At 38.0% G+C, this 20,980-nt stretch overlaps 2 protein-coding genes and 1 long non-coding RNA gene across 3 annotated transcripts; 2 read left to right on the plus strand and 1 right to left on the minus strand.

The window, feature by feature from the left end:
• On the plus strand, positions 1,236 to 11,278 carry LOC109716022. Its single transcript, XM_020241296.1, has 12 exons — positions 1,236 to 1,246; positions 2,786 to 2,828; positions 2,908 to 2,978; positions 3,085 to 3,159; positions 3,901 to 3,981; positions 7,325 to 7,489; positions 7,605 to 7,703; positions 7,799 to 8,877; positions 8,995 to 9,218; positions 9,296 to 9,438; positions 9,522 to 9,560; positions 10,061 to 11,278. Exons 4-12 carry the CDS (start codon positions 3,088 to 3,090, stop codon positions 11,030 to 11,032), a joined length of 2,874 nt encoding a protein of 957 aa, XP_020096885.1. The 5' UTR covers positions 1,236 to 1,246; positions 2,786 to 2,828; positions 2,908 to 2,978; positions 3,085 to 3,087; the 3' UTR covers positions 11,033 to 11,278.
• Positions 12,793 to 15,507, plus strand: LOC109716024. The gene is made up of 3 exons (XR_002217813.1): positions 12,793 to 13,281; positions 14,189 to 14,567; positions 15,218 to 15,507. It is a non-coding gene; the product is annotated as an uncharacterized LOC109716024 (long non-coding RNA).
• Positions 15,590 to 18,857, minus strand: LOC109716023 (rust resistance kinase Lr10-like). The gene is made up of 3 exons (XM_020241297.1): positions 18,018 to 18,857; positions 17,300 to 17,466; positions 15,590 to 17,210 (listed from the first exon to the last, which is right to left on the minus strand). The coding sequence occupies exons 1-3, from the start codon at positions 18,782 to 18,784 to the stop codon at positions 16,090 to 16,092; spliced, it is 2,055 nt and encodes a 684-aa protein (XP_020096886.1). The 5' UTR covers positions 18,785 to 18,857; the 3' UTR covers positions 15,590 to 16,089.

Consider the following 20,980-nt stretch of genomic DNA (forward strand, 5'->3'; position numbering starts at 1 on the left):
CATGTAGTATAATTAAGTTTTTATACTAAATGTTTTAATAGTTGGTTAGATAGAAAATTTAATAAAAACAACATTATATAACTGTCAAGGTTTAAAAAATTTTAATTAAAATTTAAAACTTAACTTTATATCTAAATGTCATTAATAAGACCGTTTTTAAACTTATTTGTACTTAATAAAAGATAAAATCTCTATTTTTTTAATTTGTTTAAAGCTTAACTTTATATCTAAGTGTCAACTATATAAAGCCAACCGTTTTTAATCATAAAAAAAAAGATAAAATTTCTATTTCTCCTTAATTTTCAAACAAAGTAATATAATAAATAAAATGTATTTCTTTTTACTTAGAAAAAAAAAATGTCTTTTTACCCAAACAGCCGTCTGGCTTTAAACAAATTTATGATCAATTTGTAAAAAATTATCTCAAATAAGAACGAACAGTTGTGATCAGTTTGTTAAAAAAAAATATTTATACCCATCTATAAATTCAATTCTACGAACGATTATGATTAATTGGTGCAGGATTGCACCCACGCACCAGGTGCACACAAAATTCCGGTAGTTTTTGGTGGGGACCAGCTGGCGAAGGGGAAACGTTTCCCTTCCCACCCGAGGGAAGGGGAAACGGCCCCACATATAAGAAAGAGACAAAACACCCCCAACTCCCACACCCCAGGTTTCCCCCTTTCTCTCACTACACCCACCTCTCTCTCTCTCTAACGCTGCTAAATGCATGAAGGCCCCCTCAACTATACTCAAATGTAGAATGGGCCCCTCAACATTAATTTTTAGAATAGATCATTCTAGTTACTTTAATTAAAAAGTTTTCTTAAATTTAATTAAAAAGTAATTTGAATTTTTGATAAATTTTTTCATTTTTGAATCAGTTAAAACTGGAAAAGTTGAAATAGTTTAAAGTAGAGGGGACTTTTTCGAAATAGTATATAGTTGAAGGCTCTCTATACATTTTTACAGCACACTACGTTACTCTCTCTCCTCCTCTCTCTCTCAACCCCATTATATGCGCATACATACATATGCATGCGCTCTCACACACATTCAAAACCCAAGCGCTTCTCCCTCCTCTCCTCCTCTTCCCCTTCTCCTCCTCGCCAAACCCTAGCGAAGCCCTAATCACGCTCGAAGAAGCCTCCTCCCATGGGCGTCTCCTTCAAGATCTCCCGCATCGGCTCCCGCTACCGCCCCACGCCCCCGCATCCCAACACCGGAGCCGCAGGATCGGGAGGTGAGACCCCGGTATTTCCATGAGCGATCGAGTACCTCGGTGTATCGTATAAGCTTCTAGTTGCTTGAGAGAGATGAGCATTAACTTAGAATTATTTGTGTATTTGTTTGGATTGTTTTGTGTTGTTTTAGTCGTGTGCATGCTCGGTTTGTTCGATCTCTTTTGGGGATTTTAGGGTTTCAGGGTGGTTTCTTGGGGGTGAAGAAACCTCGGGCATTTCTTTTTATCGTTGCGTCGTCTTAATAGTACGGATTGCGATATTCGATTCCTTGGAAATTAGGGTTTCTGTTGCGGGGCTGCGTAACGGCTCAATGGTTAATAATTTAGCAGTTTCCTTTCTCTCGGCGTTTAATATTCGATTTTATTCAGTTCATAATTTATAGGAGTTAGCGTTAATGGTGATGAATTAAGTTCTTACTAATTTCTTTGATGGCAATGCATTGGCTTGGTTACATAATTACATTTTGCGCTATCTTTATTTTTTCTTTAATCCATATGCTTTTTGGCTTGGTTAAACACTCGCCAGAATGGACGCTTGTGCATGATTGATCTTCAAATGCAAGGAATTTTACAATCGATGACTTGGAAGAACCGAAAAAATGGGGAAGTTATTGAGTACCAACTGACGCGCATTGGATGATGAGTGATTACGGAGACTATACAACAAAATTTTACGCTCATTTTGCACTCATTGCAGCTTTTCTTCTTCTTAGTCTTTTTGTTTTCCCTCTCAGAATAGCGTACAGCACATGTCAAAAAAAAAGAATAATGGAAATTGTATTGTTTTTCTGAAATTCATTTTCTTGTCTAAAAAAGAGTTAAGAGCACATTGCTGTGTCCTTGTGTTATGGTCTAGTTCGAGATTATAGCTATGCCCAGTTTGCCCGAAATGGATCAGCTTGGTATTGTGCTATTTCATTTTCTTCTCAAAGTTTCAAGTGAAACTGATCTGTTCAGGCGAGAAGGTTTGGTATTGGCATTTGGCAGAGACTGATTCTTATAATCTACTTTGGGAGTGTGGTGATTCCATTCAGTTCATTAATTTTGTTGGTTTCGGGTCCATAGTAGTCATGCTTCATCCCGGTGCTTTAGTGTTGGGTTCTTGGCTTGGGTAACTCTCTGTTGGGAGTTATTCTTACCTACACTTTTTGTCCTTCGGGACTTTGGGGATGATAAACCCTTGAACGTAATGATTCCGACTGTCACCTTACAAAGAAAATGATCTAATTTTTGTTGTTAATGGATGCCTCCAAGCATGCAAGAGCTTGTTTCTCTTGTTATCTCCCACAAGTGGAACCTAACTGCATGTTTGAAACTAGCTGCTATATCGTGTAATGACTTATGCTAATGATATTTATTTTAATTGTGATAATTCTGTTTCAGTATCAATCTGTGATTCTAGTATTCTACAGCTTCAAAATTAACTGTTCATTTGGTTGATCATTCCTTGGCTAGAACTTAGATATATGAGAAGCTTCAGCTTAGCTCTATATCATACTTTCACCGGCAGTTTGCATGATGCTTTTCCTGTTCATGCAGGTTACTTTGCTGAATTTAGGTGAAACCAACTATGTGGAACCAGGTGAATATTAATTCTTTTGGTGCAGTATGATTTCGCTTGCTTCTTTACCCCTCATATTTTTTCTGAAAGGTTGTTTCAGTGGTAGAGCTTGAGGCATCCTTTGCTTTGAACTTGTTTCCTGATGGGTTTTTTATTGGAATACCTACTGAGGTTAGTCAGTTATACCTCTGATTAGTATGTGTATTTGCTCGTTTTTGTGAGAGCTCATTTTTCGGTTTAATAATTATCATGTCACTGACGTTTTTGTGCATCCTAGGGTATGCTCTTGCCTTTGCTAGGCGGTGTTCCAGTGTTGCATCCTTATGATAGGTCATCAAAGACCTTATTCTCTGTAAGCATGTCATTCCTAGCAGCATTTTTCAACCACAGTAGGATATCAAGTCCTTATTCTTCTGATAAGTTATTTGTTCAATCTTTGTTCATATTTGATCATGCGAAGTACATTTTAGACCAAAATATATGTTAACACCCGTGCTTTTCTTCTTAACTGTACAGCACTATTTCTCTAATTATGAATAAATTGAATAGACTGTTTAAACAAATTTAAGTACTATGTAGTAGATGCTGGGACAAAATTCTTAAAAAGTGAAGGAAACAGTCATCTTTAATAATATTATATGAGTTGGGCATTTGTTTAGCCGGAAGGCAACATCTTCAATAAATGTTGCATCTAAGATGTGTTAACCAGCTTCCCAGGTTTATAAGCAGGAAAACATATGCTTTTGTTGCTACCAACTTTCCAATGCATGTGTTTGGGAAAATTTGGAGTTAGTCAATTAATTCAATTCTGATTCTTATTTGAGATTGCTATAATAGCATTCCATAATTTGAGGCATATAATTGTATAATAACATATCGGGAAGCAATTAGACTAGGTCTTTGTGTTTCTGTGGACACAAATATTCTTGATTTCTATATGCATCTTTTCTTGCTTTTTACTTGTTAACCTTGCTTTTTACTTGTTAACCTTTAAGCTAATATATTTAATTATGTTATTCCTTATGCTAGCATTTTATTTAGATCCTTAAATATGTTGTAAGAACCTACCTTTATCTTTTTGTTTTCTGCATAGGCTATTGAAAATGGCTGGCTTCCTGGAGATATCCTAGATGACATACCTTGCAAGTACCTCAATGGAACCATCATTTGTGAGGTAACACTATTAGTTGTTGGGAGATTAATTATTTTTGATTTCACCTTTTCTCTGCCGTAGTTGACTGATGCAAGTAAGTTTAACTTTACCATATGGAAGAAGTTTAAATTTGAGCATAACAAATATTCCCAAGTCCAAACATTCAATATTATATGTAAAACGTATGGAGTTTACTTAAAGGTCCTGAACTACGCACAATTTGCAAAGAACAACCTAAAGTTTGTATTCAATACCTAACCTTTTTGAAATTTATATTTCATTGCCTCACCACCATCCCAAATAGTAACTGAAACCATAGGGAAGATGGTTGCAACATAACAAATATTCAAATATAATAGGTAAATATGAAGCTTACTTAAAGGTCCTGAACTATGTGCTATTTGCAAAGAACTAACTAAATGTCACGCCCTGGATTGCACGTTCCCCGGGCACGCCGACAAATCCGCCGTATACAAAGAAATTTTTCCTGTATACGAAGCGAAGCTGTACTGAATCTGTAAACAAACAACACTACAACCGGTAGTATAGAGCTGCTAGAAGAATAAGCATAAAAAACAGAAGTTCACTATACATACATGCAATTCAGGTGTACAAAAGGCTCGCCTAGCGAGATACAACAAAAGTATGTATATGAACTCAAAAACTACAACTACGCCTAGGCGAGATACAACAAAAGTATGTATATGAACTCAAAAACTACAACTACATGTAGCTGGTGATCCTCTAGCACTGCGACTCGTTTGGAACGGCTCTAGCTCGCAACGCCTTTGCCACGATCGGTCTCGGTAGATGCAGCAGCCGGAACAGAAGGCTCTGCAAAAGAGGGGTAACAACTGGACGTGAGAACTACTGTAAAAACAAGTAGTCCTCAGTGGGTGCCGCCCTTAATATCATCGGTCCACCTACTAAGTTTACAGAAGGGAGCTGGGATAGTAAGTAATGCTGGAAAGAAAATCTACAGCTACAAGTCACTACACTATCATGCTCTACACTAACCAACTGTAGGAAATGTCAATCCTGACCCAATCCAATTAGGACTATAAGCCTATCCGTCCCTGGGACTGTGAACACACTCGTCCCGCCAGGTTGCGAATATACAGCTACCTCCACACTAAGCAGTCCGTGGAGAGCAAGTCCAACCTGTATATATGACACCAACACGAAAGCACAACGCCAATCTCCGGAGTGTCACTCGTGGGAGCTACCTAACCGAGTATGCAGCGTATCTCTGTCGAGCTCAATCAGGCTCTCACAAGCCAAAGTCAAGTAACAGGGTCCAACTGGTCTAACAACCAACAGGTTTCGTGCCCTCGACACAATCAGACGCCAAAATGGCGATATGGGTCCACCGTCAACCCCGACGGCACCCAACAGTCTGGAACAGTCTGAACGCTACTGTAAAAATACGCTCGGCATCCCAGCGCGAGCGTAACAGCTATCTAAACTACCTGGGGTATCCACCACGCTGAAACTGCAGCGATACAAAATTACAACGGCTCCTAGAGCTAAATCAGGTAGTTTAAGCATATGACAGGTGATAATCACAGTTTTCTCCTAAGTCATTTCCAAGTTCAACATGTGTAGTAGATACTAGCAAAAGACGAGGCTTCAATTCAGATTTTGAAGATAACAACATGAAATCCATGAACTGAGCAATCTACAAATCCTAAACCACATGATAAACACATGTTGACTATACAGCTACTTAGGAAGTAAACCGACGATTAACCCACCTCAAAAGCTAAACCCAATCCGGCGCGACGTCGAGAACGGCGGAATCGCACCCTCGCCCGGCCTTCCCGCGACGCTACGACGACGAACGCACGCTCGAACGGCACCGCGGCGTGACGCCGACGACAATCCGAGCTCCACCCGAGCTCCTCCTTGCTCACGGCCTATGCTAGAGAGAGAGAGGAGAAGAAGAACAGAAAAAATCTCTCTCAGCTCCTCTACACCTGTAAATAGTAGTGGAGAGGTGGGTGACACGAACGAGGTGAGAAAAGACCCATTTGTCCTCTCACCTACCCTGGTATACCGGTACACAGACATTTGTACCGGTACAAATGGCAACCCGAGAGCAGCTGTGCGGAAACAGCCGAAGTGTACTGGTACACCTCTGATGTTGTACTGGTACAAAAAGTGTACCGGTACACCTCTGATGTTGTACCGGTACAACAAGCAGAAACATTTGCAATTTGCATATTCCAATGCTAACTCCTGCTCTCGCGTCTCCACTGAGTCCGTTTTGCGTCTATTTCGCGTCAGCGCGACTCGGACTTGTCCCGACACTCTCACGACGTGTCGACAAGCCTCAAAAGCTGTATACCAGGGATACTACACTAAAAGTTTGTATTCAGTGCCTAAGCTTTTTGAAATTCTTATTTCAGTTCCTCATCGCCATCCAAAATAGTAGCGGAAGTTATTACTTGCACTCTTTTTATCCACACATCTGTGAACTACACTGCCAAATTCTCTAATCCCCATCACATAATTCTTATCAACCATAGAAATTTTTTTAATACAAAATAAGGTTGCAAGCTGTTGAGTGTTAGAGATTGAAGTTTGCTGTTAAATGGAGAGCAGATGGTGCAGTAGTGCACACATGCATGGGTGCTCCAGGTGGGAGCAATAATATCTGTAGCTTTTGGGATAATGAGGAAATAGTGAAAACAGAATTTCAGAGAAGTTAGGTAATAACATGCAAACTCTTAAAATTGGGGTACTTGTTTGCAAATGACCCATAATTCTGGTAACTTCCATACTTTCTTCTATGTTATATTTTCAGTTTTCATGGTTCGTAACTTTTGGTACTTAATTCAATCAAATGGGATGTTTACATCAAACATTTCATTTTTGTACTTCGGAATTGTATTCTAATTGATATTTAACGGATGATGCTTTAAGTGGCGATGCTGCTTGCCGAAACTTACAGATTAGATATTGGGGTTGTAAGTCTCTCCGGGTGCCTATCTGTGCCCTGTTAATTGTTTTATTGTTTTATTGTTTTTTTTTTTTTTTTGGTTTAGGCCACTTCCTACTAATTATGCTGACTAATTGTTGCAAACAGGACATTACTTTTTAATTGGTAATCCTGTCAGAGACCAAGAGACTATGAAAATTTTCTGGCTTCTAGTTTTTACATTATATTTACAACTAGATTGCAACATCTGCATGCTACATCATCTCGATACTTCATTAACTTTCTGTGGCAAGTGGATAGTGATTTTGTGAGAATTTTTGTTGTTATAATATTCAATTTCTGTTGTCTCTCAGAAACAACAGCTTACAGGCAATTGCAATATTTTGTGCAGTGATAAGTTGCTAATAACATGTTTTGTTTCAGCAGGTGTGGGACTATCGATCCTGTATGACTAAATTGGGTGATAATGAACCCTCGGGAGATGAATTTCCAAAATTGAAGAAAGTTAACCTAAGAATGGGCATGGAAAATGTTGTCAAGGACATGCTATCAATTGCAGATGATTCATGGACTTACAATGATTTGTTGGTCTGGCTTCTTGCCTATTCTGAATAGCTAGTACTCGTTTGATATTACATGCTTTCAAACATTATAGTCTTTTTTTTGGTGTAACTTCTATATTTTCTTTTGGATATTTTGTTAGCAAGCTGAGTCCCAGATCATTAAGGCCTTGCGACCAAGACTTAATTTGGATCCAAAGCCGTTGCTGAACAGACTTTGCAGAAATCCTGTTCCAAAAATGGTATGCCTGGCCTCTTGAATCTCAATTCTTCTAAGTTTCATACAAAACTCACATTCCATTTCCACATTGTTCAATTAACATTCTGTGCTATATAGCTTGATTTAGGTATACAGAAGAAATCTACAGAAAAGCATAAAGACACAGCAGAAACAGACTATGCGTCTTCTCTACATGTTTCGAGAAATGTGTTAAGCAGCACTCAAGAGAAAAACTTGGTGAATAATTGCTCATTAGAACAGGAGGAAAGTTCAGTTGTGAATTGCTCATTACCTAAGCCCCACTATACGGCATCTGTGTCTAGTTCAGGAGCAGTTCTTGATAAAACTCTTGGAGTCTCTTGCACTACCCAGAAAACTTCTTTGCACAATGGAAAGCTGAGAATATCCGCCGAACCTCCCTCTCCTCCACTAAAAAGGCCAAAACAAGAGCCACTGGAAATGGTATCTTCACATATTAATAGTGATCAAAGCAAGATGCTTCCACGCCAGAAGCAACCGGAAGCTCCAAATATGCAGTACCTAAGTAATGAAAGGGAGGATAATGTCATGCCTGTGCCCAAAATTTTGAAGCAAGGACCTGTAAAGTTTTCTAATGTTAAAGAAGAACCCACTGACTTGGTAACTTCATATAAGGCTTATAAGCCGTTGTTGAGGGCTAGTGATGTTCATGCAGTGCAAATTACAAACAAGATAATGGCTCACGAAAAGCCTTTGTCACATGGCAGATCTCTTAGTTCTCATTTGCAGTATGGTAGTAACAGTCATAATGATAGGTGCACAAAGAAGGATATTTCCTCTAGGAAAAGAAAATCGTCAGAGGGCCCCCTAAATTTTGAGTTGGAAGACAATCAAACTAAAGGAGCTCCATGCAGCTCATATCCAGCTAGTGCTGGTATTGGGATTCACAAGGATAAAGCTGCAATAGTTTCTACAGATTCAATTGAGAAGGTCCCGATAAGTTCAGCTCCAAAAACTTCTGTTGTGCAAGCAAATCACTCTAAAAAACGACGGAAGAAACCTGAAGCTCTTATAGAAGTTGCAGCTGGTACTTGTAACGCTTCAAATGACAATTCTTCAATGGGAAATACATCTATTCAGCCTACTGTGGAAACAAATGTTGATCTTGATCCTGCTCTTCATAGGAAGTTTTCAACAATTGTAACAATTATCCAGAGGTAAGGCTTCAAATATAAAACTCGGTCCATGTCAGTTGTAGCTCGTCTTGAACAAGGCATTTATTGTAAACTTGCTTAGAAATTTATCATGGAGATTTTGTGCACTACCTTTTGCAGGCATGGACTAGACAACAAGAAGGCCAAAGTTGACAAATATTTATCAAGAGTATCATTATCTAGTTGCTTCCTACTACCAGACAAAGCTTTAAGGCTTGAGGACACTGAAGAATGCGGGTCTTTAACAGAAAATACGTGTATGTCAAAGTACTTAATTGGTGGGAGTAGGAATGCTTGCAAGACCCGAATACTAACATTTCAACGTGTAAGGTTCTTCTTTAGAGGTGAGCTCTTCTCTCCTTTTTGGTAGATCATTTATTCTTGAGCCGTTGACCTTGCTATTGTCCCTTTTTTATTTCAGATACTGGTATCCCCTTTTGGGTTGATGAATCTCGCTGCAAACTTGTATTGCTCGAGTTTGAGGAGCCACATGTTCATGAAGTAGCAGTAGAAATAATCTTTGATCAAGGGAAGCGCTTTAATATTGCTATACTTCCTAGCTCTGTGAGTCTAAGCATGAATTATGCTATATTTTAAGTGATTTAGTGTGTTACTTTGTCCTAACTCTTATGATTCATGCATTTCAGCATCATGCAGATGTCTTTGCTGCTCAATTCACTAGGCTGGTAAGTTGCTGCCCAGATTTTCTTTTATCACATTTTCAAAGAGCCTTCGTTAACATCTAATGTAGAATTCATTGGGTCATCCTGTTCCAATAGTCTTATGGGTTCTTAACACTATCTGCAATGTTTCATGATTTTATCCTTTCATTTGTCTTTTGTCAGAACCTAGCTTATGGATCATATAGGTGATAGCAATATTTCATGATTTCATCCTGTCATTTGTCTTTTGTTAGGACCTAGTTTATGGATCATATAGGTGATAGCTCTATATTAGCCATGCATTTCTTACCATCAAATTATGCACTTGCACACAGAAGAAACTTAAGCCTTTAATCTGGTAGGTAATTTTCCTGTCTGAGCATTTTGGTTTGGTGATCCTGAGGTGACATTTATTCAATGGTTATTTTAGATGATACTAATGGAACTTAATAGTTTAAGTATATAGTATAGTCCCTTCATGAAAAAAAATTAACTTTATTGCATAATCTCTTTGCTTGTGTTAGATGAAACGCGATGGATATGAGCTTTTGAATGATCAGTTGCAACGCTCCTCATCTAGTATTGCTAATGCTCTTTGTGGTAGCTCTGTGGCTGCCACTTTGCCTAATATTACCCGGCTACCGTATGCAACACCTGCTTCCAACCATTTATTACATCCAGCTGTTCCATTCGGCAACAACTTGTCAACCATAAACCTGCAGCAATTTCCACTTCTGGATATTCAATCCTTAATAGGGATGCCACCTCCCTTCTTATCCTTAATCCGGCCACAGCAGTTGGAAACTCTCTCTAACCTCAGTTCCATGAGTCAGCAACAATCAGATTTCAACAATCCATTACCTTATACCCCAAAAGCTTTATCGGATAAAAGAAATGCGAGAATTGGCAACGTATTAATAAACAACCCTTCAGATATTGGAATTCTTTTGAACCGAGGGCAATCATACAACCAGGGAACTCACTTGGTGAGCAATAATATGCTAATACAGAATTTTTCTCATCGAAATGATGGGATGATAGGGGATGCATCTCTTCTGAATCAGGCATTGGGAAGAAGCTGCCTTGATCAGTTCAAATACAAAGCAAAGGCTCCAATAGTTTTACCAGAAAGGGCGGCTATGAACTTGTGCACCAACAACTACGACCTGTGGCAGCAGTTTTGTGCACAGCAAAAGGAAAAGTTATCACAACTAACGTTACAACAGAAGGAGCAGCTGCTGCTGCTGCAGTCCAGCTTGTCCCTGAAGCAGGATTCACCAGCTCTAACCAGGATAAATCAGCCTTTGTCAGTGAGTTGTAGTGAAGTGAGCATGCAGTCTCGAGCTCACCATGTGAATGGTCATGTTGCTACTGTGGGCAGCCCACAAATTAGCTCCCAGACCATTGGCTCTGGTAGTAGTGTGACAAGCACACCGGTTGAGCTAGGGGCGCCTATCAGAGGAAGCGAACATGGAAAAGAGATTGTCGAAATGTGATAGAGTTGTCTTATAGCTCTTTTTTTTTTTTTTTTTTTTTTTTTTTTTTTTTTTTTTTTTTTTTAAGTTTTTGCACTATAGTTTTTGGTTTCGCTCTTGTAGATAACTGAGTTTTTCCTATTGTGTAAATGGCAGTGCATCATTTGTAGAATTTCAACCTTTTCCTTTTCTTTGCTTCCTTTTAATTCACCATGGAAACAAGTTAAAGACTTCCTGTTATCCAACAAAGATCATTTTTTGTGTTAATGATATCTAGTACATTAATGTAGCACATAAATGTAGTGCTTCTTTTGCGAACAACTTGTGAGATTGTACTGATAAAATGTGTGTTATGCAGTAAACTAAGCGCTTGATATATTCGCAAATCAGATTACACCCCTGGTTGGTTCTCTAAGAGCGGTTTGTGGAGCATCAAGCCATAGATGCTTCAGTTTATTGTTTTGCAGTAACTGTGAGATAACTTCCTGGGAGTCAGGAAAGAAAACAGATGCTATTATCGGTGAGCTAACATTTTCGTAACCTTTTTGCTTATCCATGTGGTGCATGATTTCTGTTGCTCTTACTTTTCAGATTGCTTTTATTTTGGTGGTGTAATTTGGTATTTTGGTTACGAATGTATAGGCTTATCTATTCGACAGTTATATTCTTTGTTAACTACTATCTTCATTGATAAGTATTTGAAGGCATAAATGAATTGCTATTTTAAAGCTGCTTTTTATCAGAAGGTACTTGTAAGAGTTCTTCACATAATTGCAGTCAGCGTGTGTGTTCATGCAAGGAGCTTTGCGAGGTCAAACTTTTTTGCATTCTTTTAAGTGATTGGTTACATGCTTTAATTATTGGTTGTTTTATTTTGTATTCTATAGGATTATTTTATTTCCTAAACTAGTTGTTCAATAAAGCACCATAAAAGTGATACATAATCTTCTTCTACTCCAACTGTTACAGTAAAGCCTTTTACTTGTTTTCATTTTGTATCATCTAAAAGTTTACTAATGACTATCTTAATCTTGTCCTCAGTGAATTATTCTCTGTTAGTGGCAATGGATGGGTGGAATGTATTTAATTATAATTAAGGAAGAAAAGGCTGGTTATGCAGGTACTTATGCTACTTAATCTTATCATTCATGTCATTTTTGGACACTACGATAGCTTGAAGTGCAGGCTTTGTAAACAAAGCTGCTGTGTACATTGGCATCTTTAGAAGTTCCCATTTTGTTTGGCTTATGTATTCTTCTGCAGGCACAATAGAGATCCATCATGTTATGTAGCATCACTTATGTGTAAGAAAAGAGAGCTGGTCTGGAAGTGAAACTGTAATTTTAGTGTTAGAGAGTAGTTGCTCGTTAAACAAAATATGGTTGGTTCATTAAACAAGAGAAGCTTGCAAACAAATCAGCTTAGATTCCTCATTAAAAATGATCATAAACAAAAAAATTCTGTTTTTTTTTAAATTTAAACCAATTCATGCTGATCAGCAGTAATGCAAATTGTGACCTGCTGTCTTACAATTGGTGAAATGTTTTACCTTATTAACTCACAGAACTTCATACTATAACATATTGTAATAATATGTGCAAAATTATCTGCACGAGCTTTAAGAAAAATAATGTTTATTCACAGAAACAAGTATCTGCAGGCCGATAGTAGGTAAGGGTCGTAGATGCCATAAAATTGTGGATTTTTTGCTTTCCCAAATGTTTATATTTTGCTTCTCGAGTAAACAAAAAAAAAAAAAAAAACCGAAACCAAGAAGAATAGGTGTTAAGTTTGTAAAAAGAAGTTTAGATCTTTCTCAACTGAGATAGGAAAGCTATTTGGGACAAACATGAATTTCTGCATATCGCCTCTACGTAGGGACCATAGCCTCAAGTTGGTTTGCTCTAAAATCTAAATATAAACATACAGAAAAGGTATAACATTATATGATTTGGAAGCATGCATGTTTACTTTATAGGTCCAAGTTGCTGGTTGATCAGTTAATAAATTGAGTTTTTCTTTCACTACTGTATTAGGACTATGCTATTCGTCCTCAACAGATACAGTATTTATCTTGATATATGGAGTGCACAGTTTCTTTTATTGCACCAGCTATTGGAACACACGGGAAACAGAACTTATCTGGGATAAGAATAAAGGAGTTCTATCATAAAGATCCATTGTGAAAGGATTTATGAGGATTCATCTGCGACAACAGAACGAAGTGTACCAGCGCCAGAACTCATCAGTTGCTTTGGACAATGAACAAGGTGAGTCTTCTTGTGCTAAATTTTTTATGTACTATTGAGTTCTGTCTTATATTACATACAGGATTACACTGCTTTCGCCAAACAGAATTTGCTTAAAAAGCTGGTGGCTATATGCATCAAAGTTCCAAGATATGGTCTTACTTGCATTCACTAATGTCTTCATCGTGCACGCATTACTTTCAGTGGTTGAAATAATCCAGCTTGCTTGTTGCATTAGTGCTCATATGGAGTCGGACCTATAGGCGGGTTATTTACGGGAGTAGGCGGAGAAGGTTCTTCTCTTAAAATAACTCTTCTTTTGAAAACACTAGGATTCTTCCCTGAGGCAAAACATAGAATTATAGGATAAGGAAATTCATAGTTAGAGAGCTTGGCTGATTAATTAGAGCAATAACTAACCTAATTATAAAAGCTGTTTAAGAAGAATCATTCTGTTGTTCAATCCCATCAGATACAACTTTATTAGTTTCCCAGATCCTTTTTTTTTTTTTTTTTCCATTTCTTATACATGTTTATATACTTTTTGGGAAACAAGTTTCCTAGATCTTCATGTGCTACTCACCTGTATCTTTAAATTAGGAGGTATATCTCTAGAATCAAAATAAATGTCATTTGGGTAACAACGTGGAGCAACCTGATAGAAGAACCGAAGTAAACTATCCGCAGTTTATGTAGATAAACAAAGACAATTTGGTGTATTTTGGGAAATTATTGTCTTTTGCGAGTATAGAATTCACTGCGCTGCATGACATGCTTAATGGAATAGTGGTCTTGAACATGCCAAATGTTTTGGTTGAGGTGTAATTTTGCTTTCGAGCGCGGTATTAAATTGCATACTTTATAAACTAGAGTTGACAGAATGAAGAATCAAGATAAATTCTCACCTCTGTTGGTGTTTCATTTACAGAGGCCTCAGCTTGATGTCCAGTGGGAAGCATTTTTGCTGTAATTAGTAACAGGAGCATGATGAAGAGGGATTTCAGCGACTTTGGCTCTCTCATCCTGCAGCGTAGAGAACACACTTTCTAGTTTCTACCTCCAGTTCGTCGCCAATTATGTTTGTCCAATGTTGAATAAGTTACTGTTGAATTGATATTTCTCGTCGTCAAAGTGAAGCATCATTTGGTAATTCATTGAAAGTGCCTGATGTGGAAGTAAGGACTTATTTTCTCTCATGCAGAATCCTGGGACTTTGTCAACAACCGCATTACAAATCTCAAACTTATACATGTCTAAATCAAGCATAGGCAGCCATCCTGAACAAGAATTCTGGAAATATTTTCACGGTAAGCTGCGGCAATGACCCCCGAAGTAGACGTAGATTCATTATTAGGGCGTATTTGTTTTTTGAGATCTTTTCATGATTTTTGGGAGATATGCAGAAATCTGTTCCGATTACCATGTTTGTTTTATTCAGCATATAATCCTGTCAGTAGTGCATAATTACTAAGGGGTGAAAATCTACGATATAAATGAAACACGATACACACGATAGAAAACAATGATACCCCCCTACAGCATACATTAATATCCCTCTTATCTCTAAGGGGTGAAAACGGTTAAATACAGTCGAATTTTTTAAGAAATCATATTCGCATTCATATTTCTTTTTATTTTTTTTTTCGGATGTAAATTCAGATATGAAAATGTGCTGAATATAAAATTTTGACATCAATGTTCGCATCCTATTGAATGCGGTGTCGGATTCGATCGGAGCTTATCCTAACCATTTTCCCCCTGCCCATGACGCGGCAATATTTTCTATTTCAAATGATTCCAAACATTACAACATGTTCAAAGGTCCTCACCATTAAGGAAGAAACATACAGAAAAAGTACTGCATTATATTGATTTGGAAGCATGCTGTTTACTTAATAGATGCAAGTTGAGGGTTGATCAATTAATAAATTGAGTTTTTCTTTCACTACTGTATCAGGCCTGTGCCACTCAGCCTCAACAGATACGGTATGTATGTCGATATATGGAGTGCACAGTTTCCTTCATTACACCACCTATCGGAACACACAGGAAACAGAGCTTCTTTCTTATCTGGGATAGGACGCAGGAGTTTTATCATAAAGATCTTTTGTAAAAGGATTTACAAGGATTCATCTGCAACAACAGAAGGAAGTGCTAGATTTCATAGTTGGTTTGGAGAATGAACAAGGTGAGTCTCCTTGTGCTATATTTTTCATGTACTTTTGAGTTGTGTCTTATATTGTATATAAGATTACCCTGCAACCCATAATGCATTGTAATGCTAACAGTTGACAATAACATGCTATCAGATGCATGATAATCTGCAATGGAAAATTACAAATTACTATACCATCGCTTTATAAGTTGGTCGCTACATACATCAAAGTTTCAAGATATGGTCTTACATTCGCTAATGTTTTCATCGTGCATGCATTAGTTTTGGTGGGTGAGATAATCCAGCTTGCTTGTTGCATTAGTGCTCTTGAAGTCGGAATCTGTAGGCATTTTGTTTACTGGAGGAGGTGGAGAAAGTCCTCTTCAAATAATTCCTTTTCAAAACACTACGACTCTCGAAGAGATTGTAATGTATGCAGAATTCATGTCTTATGCTTTTGTGACCACATCGACTGTAATTATATATGATTTGTTATGTAAATACAAGGCCCTTTATACTCGTACCTATTTGGCCATTCTATTTATATTGTTAAGATCAGAGGAGCATCTATTGTGATCACATTTTGATGTTCATCAGATCTCAAAGCACTCTCATGGATTCACTCTTTCCTAGCTCTTTATTGTTGCTGAATAAATTTCTGTTCAATTTTTTCGTCACTCATCTTCTGATATGGAAGGAAGCTCCAAGGAAGAACCCAAGCAACTTACGCTAATGGTGGGGATCGGCTCTTCTGAAGAGAAGAAAGGCTTCGGCGGCATTTCAAGGGTTCCAACATCTGCCTCTAGCATTTCTATAACTTTACTCATGGCAGGGCGAGCCAAGGGTCTTATCTGAATACACCACAATCCAACAATGCACAACTTCCGCTCCCCCTCCGAAATATCAAAAGTGGTGGTTATTTCACTTATTTCAGGTTGGGTTAATCGATCGTATATCCACGAAGGATAATAAGCCTGGCTTGAATTCTCAGCCCGAGGGTCAGCATTCCTTCTTCCTCCCGCCATCTCCATCAGTAGCATTCCGAAGCTGTAGACGTCAGATTTGTGAGATATAATGCCGAAGCTCCTCGAAATCAATTCAGGTGCAATGTATCCTGTTGTTCCTCTAGTAGTACTCATCGATACAAGACTTGTGTCCTTTGGGTACAATTTTGCTAGCCCGAAATCCGAAACCTTTGGAGTGAAGTTTCGGTCTAAGAGGATATTCTGTGGCTTGATGTCGAAGTGCAAAATTCTCTTATCGCATCCCTGGTGCAAGTAGTTGATGCCATGGGCGATTCCCAAGGCTATGTCATGGAGTTTGTCCCACTTGAATGTTCGCCGACCAGCGATTCCATTGGTAGAGAAGATGTGCTTGTCGAGCGATCCGTTAGGCATGTACTCATAGACGAGGGCCCTCTTCGTTCCCTCGGAACAGAACCCGACGAGCTTTATCACGTTGACGTGATGGATCCTACCAATGGTAGAGACCTCGTTGATGAACTCTTCCCCGTTGCATTTAGAATTGGTTAACAACATCTTCACTGCTACAAGCACGCCGCCGGGGAAAACACCTTTGAATACGGAACCATAACCGCCTTGGCCGAGCTTTTCTCTGAAGTGGCCCGTGATCGCAATGAGGTCGGTATATGCGTACCTTGTCGGTGCGAGCGCCCTCTGGCTCCGAAGGAACTTCTCGACCGCGTCCACTGATTTCTTTTCTCTCCACAACTTGTGCGCCAAGAAGAGGAATATTGCCAACGGCGCAATAATGAATCTGCAGAGAAATAAGAGAGCTGCAGTATGCAGATTTCATAGATGAGAATTAATAGAGTGACAACAAAGTGCAGTCTCATGAGGCTTCAGAAGGGGAAGTCTTATTTACTTGTCAAAATTTGTCCGGCAGAATCTAATGCCAACAAGAGAACCGAAACCCATTGTGAAAGGCGGTTGTGAGTGTCTTCCATACATCCTATCAAAGTCACTCCGCTATAAGCAAAGAAGAATCTCGGAGAGAGTATCCCACCTCCGTACATATACGGCCAAGCGACCCTGCATAACATGCGGGATAACAAATTTAGAGGAAGAACTAAAGGAAAATAAATGAAAAAAAGAAAAAGTGAGGAAGAATAGTGGGGATAGAATCTTTTCTGTAAGAAGAATTTTGTCCATGTACAAGGCAAGAGGAAAGAAGACAAAGATGTCACGACCGCAGTCAAAATACGAAACATCAAATTTTACTTTAGGTTGTATTCATAACCATCAAAAATACCCCTGCTCTAAATGAAATTTGAAGATTTTAAAATCTTTTCTGATACAAATATATCCAAAAAAGGCCCTTTAACTCATATTCTTAATTTTTAGGAATTTATTTCGCATACAAAAATTCTAAAAAAAACCCTAAATAAATTTAATAAAAATAATAATTCAGATAATTCGAAAAAAAATAGAACCTAACTGACTCGATTCAAATCTAACACAAGAAATTAACTCTTTTTTTTTTTTAAAAAAAAAAAAAGAAGAAAAAAGATGACTCTTGTCTGAATGTCTATGCATGAGACAAATTGTTGGTGGAAGAACATGCATGCTCTCTCTCAACTTACTTTGCACTGTCCTTTAGACAATCACCAACTGATTTCGGGAGATATGTTTCAAGTGGAACCGGAAATCCGCGCTTCAGGAGCTGGAAGACGTATTCTGTTGTGGGATGCTCCAGCGAGTAAATGTTTCCATTCATCACCTGCATTCGTTCTGGATCCAACGTAATCGGAGTCATCGCTAAGAAGCTACAAAGACGCTCCGCATAGTCCAAATGAAGCGCCCTCCATGAAAATATAACATACACAAATGCACCGGTCTTGCTCAAACAAGGAACAGGGTTATATGTGCTGTTCACTATCATCCTCGTACAGCTCACGAAGGTCGCCCACGTAAACTCGTATATATTGAATCCCATGCTCTCGATGCTGGTGCGGGAAAGAGACTGCGAGGGAAGACTGCAGTTGCTGCCGTTAGCCAAGTTGGCATCGACAACTGTGAAATTGTTATATCGGTAACCAAAGAAATTTCGGTTGATCTTCGAGATCTCGGTAACGTAGTATGTCCCAGCTTGGTGGATATCCCAGACAGTCTTGTTACCATCCACGCAGGCAAGCTGAAATCGACGATCGCCGCATTTGTCGGGGTCGCCCTTCGAGCGGAACGGATAACCGATGTCCTGCAGAGCTCCACAAGAGAAAGGCCGACATCTTGCAGAAGCTAATCTGCTAACATCGAAAAGCAGAAGGCATGTGATGAGTAGAGCTTGGGAGGCAGATATTTGTATGGTGCTCATGAACAGAGGATGCGCTGAAGCCTTCTTCTTCACCATGCTACATATAGCTGCTGAATTTGCTTAGTTTCTTCAGAATTGAATCATATAGATGTAAAAATATTCATGTCAAAAAATGGTTCTTAGCCATTTGTAGCGGTGTACATGGGAGTTCTTTGGAAGTTTATCGACCTACTCTTTTTTTTTACTTCTCAAAATTTTGAAAACCAACCACTCGATAAGCTGGTCTCGTCTCCCTGCTTGACTTGTGTACAGAAGAAAAGTTTTTAAGCGGATTGCTATGTGATTGAAGCTTCATAGACCTGGACTCTTTTAAAAAAAAAAATTAAAATCTAATTTAACATGTACGATCAATAAAGTCTAAAAGGCATATTTTATAAAGACAATGACTTTGGAAATCCTATTGATTACTTAGATGTTGAATCGTTCCGAAGACCAACGCGGTATTAAATTAAGGGACTGGATATTATCCACAACTTAAACAAATTTTGATGTGCTTGGATGCCATATAATACATGTTAATTATAAATTAGGTTCGAAATTTTGCTTTGCTGTGCGTGGTGAGTGAGATCTACTTATGAACCCATATATAACAGGTAATTATTGGGGGATGTATTAACTAATTTTTAAATATTGTAGTATTTTTTTTTTATATAATATATATAGAATATTGTATTGAAAAAAAAATAGTTTATTGTTGGCCATGCCGCGTGCGCGTATTCTAATTTTTTTGAAACCGCCGAGTTGTCCTGGTCTAAGTCGTGCTCCATGTTCTATGTCCATGCGTGTATATATAACATACCTTTTAGTAATGCTATTTGAGCTTATCATAGCTTTTTTACAAACTAATTTATGATCACAAGTCAATATTCTCTGTTACCGGACACTCTTGTGATTTCCCCAATTTTCCTTGCTTCTTGTAATATATCGTTTTCTTAGTTGACTTAATGGCATTACAGTCACAATCTTCTACTACAGTTTTCAAAAAATACTCTCTATTACAAATACGTTTCAACTGATTAACAAATTTTTGCTTGGCTTGGTTGTTAAGTCTTCTGATTATGACAAAGTACATGATATGTTGATAAATTTTCATTTTAATACTAGTATTACAAGGAACAATTATTGTGGAATATTTTTGATTACTGGGAAATTACGTGAAGGAAATAAATATAAAATTAAATGTAATTTTGTTCTTTACATTTATCCATTTTTATACAAGTGGATACTTCATTTTGTGTGTGTGTGTGTGTGTGTGTGTGTTTGTGTGTTCTGAATCCTCTTTATTTGTGGTTAATTTCATAATTTCAGCCTTAATTAATTCCAAATTTACCAAAATGCTGAAGTTTGTTCTGCATTATGTCTTGCCCTTGTTGAATTTGTTGAATTATCTTCTTAGGCATGCCTAAAATAATAAAATTTCCACCCAATGGAGGTGAAGGGCTGATCTTTTATGAGTGGTGATATTTTGGCCCAGTGTTTGGAAGTAAGAGAAGCAGAGGATGTTCAGATAAAGGGGGCATTTGGTTTGACATAACTGTGATTTGATCAGAATTCACACTTGGTGAGAGTAGAAATATTAGTCTTATTTTTTACCACCCACAATACTGTAGAGATCGGCCAACTAGCTAAGGACTTGGCTGGCATATCTTCTTCACTAATGGTAGGTGACGGAGTTAATGTTTCTACTCATACTAAACTTGGCTACGGCCAAATTTTAATTACTTCAAACTAAAACATCTCCTTCGTGTCCATCAGATTAACATCACCACATGGTTAAGAAGGCGCAAATGTATCCTGTTTTGGAAGCATTGTTTAACTATGAAATTGAGAACAAACCTGCTTGGAAACAATGTTCAACTATCAAATTGACAACAAGCTATAATCAATTTGATTTGATGATGAAAAAGGTCATGTCATAATGTAGATTGTGTTATATATATAAGGCACACTACATGCTTATTGAATATAAGATAGCAGATGCTTTTTACAATGAACCTTTTAACTCTATCTTGATTTGCGCATTATGTCAATCCATTGTGTAATACTCCCCTTCAATAAGCCTTCATTTTTTTCTTCTACACTTCATTAGGAACTTCGGTAGTATCATATCCTAATGAAGGGACAAATGGTTTTGGGGGCATTTCCAAGTCCTGCAAACTCCCCATCAGCATCTGCACCGTCCTCGACATGGTCGGGCGATTCACCGGATTCCATTGTACGCACCATAATGCA

The sequence above is a fragment of the Ananas comosus genome, linkage group 10, assembly GCF_001540865.1.
Source record: "Ananas comosus cultivar F153 linkage group 10, ASM154086v1, whole genome shotgun sequence".
NCBI classification, from domain to species: domain Eukaryota; kingdom Viridiplantae; phylum Streptophyta; class Magnoliopsida; order Poales; family Bromeliaceae; genus Ananas; species Ananas comosus.

Bases quoted from the DNA above. Each gene is read 5' to 3' on its own strand.
- LOC109716022 (XM_020241296.1), top strand. From the start codon at position 3,088: ATGCTCTTGCCTTTGCTAGGCGGTGTTCCAGTGTTGCATCCTTATGAT. The intron at 9,219-9,295 runs GTGAGCTCTTCT...TTTTTATTTCAG, and splicing joins TGTAAGGTTCTTCTTTAGAG to ATACTGGTATCCCCTTTTGG. The intron at 9,439-9,521 runs GTGAGTCTAAGC...CATGCATTTCAG, and splicing joins TTGCTATACTTCCTAGCTCT to CATCATGCAGATGTCTTTGC.
- LOC109716023 (XM_020241297.1), bottom strand. From the start codon at position 18,784: ATGGTGAAGAAGAAGGCTTCAGCGCATCCTCTGTTCATGAGCACCATA. The intron at 17,467-18,017 runs GTAAGTTGAGAG...CATGTTATGCAG, and splicing joins TGTCTAAAGGACAGTGCAAA to GGTCGCTTGGCCGTATATGT. The intron at 17,211-17,299 runs GTAAATAAGACT...TGCATACTGCAG, and splicing joins TGCCGGACAAATTTTGACAA to CTCTCTTATTTCTCTGCAGA.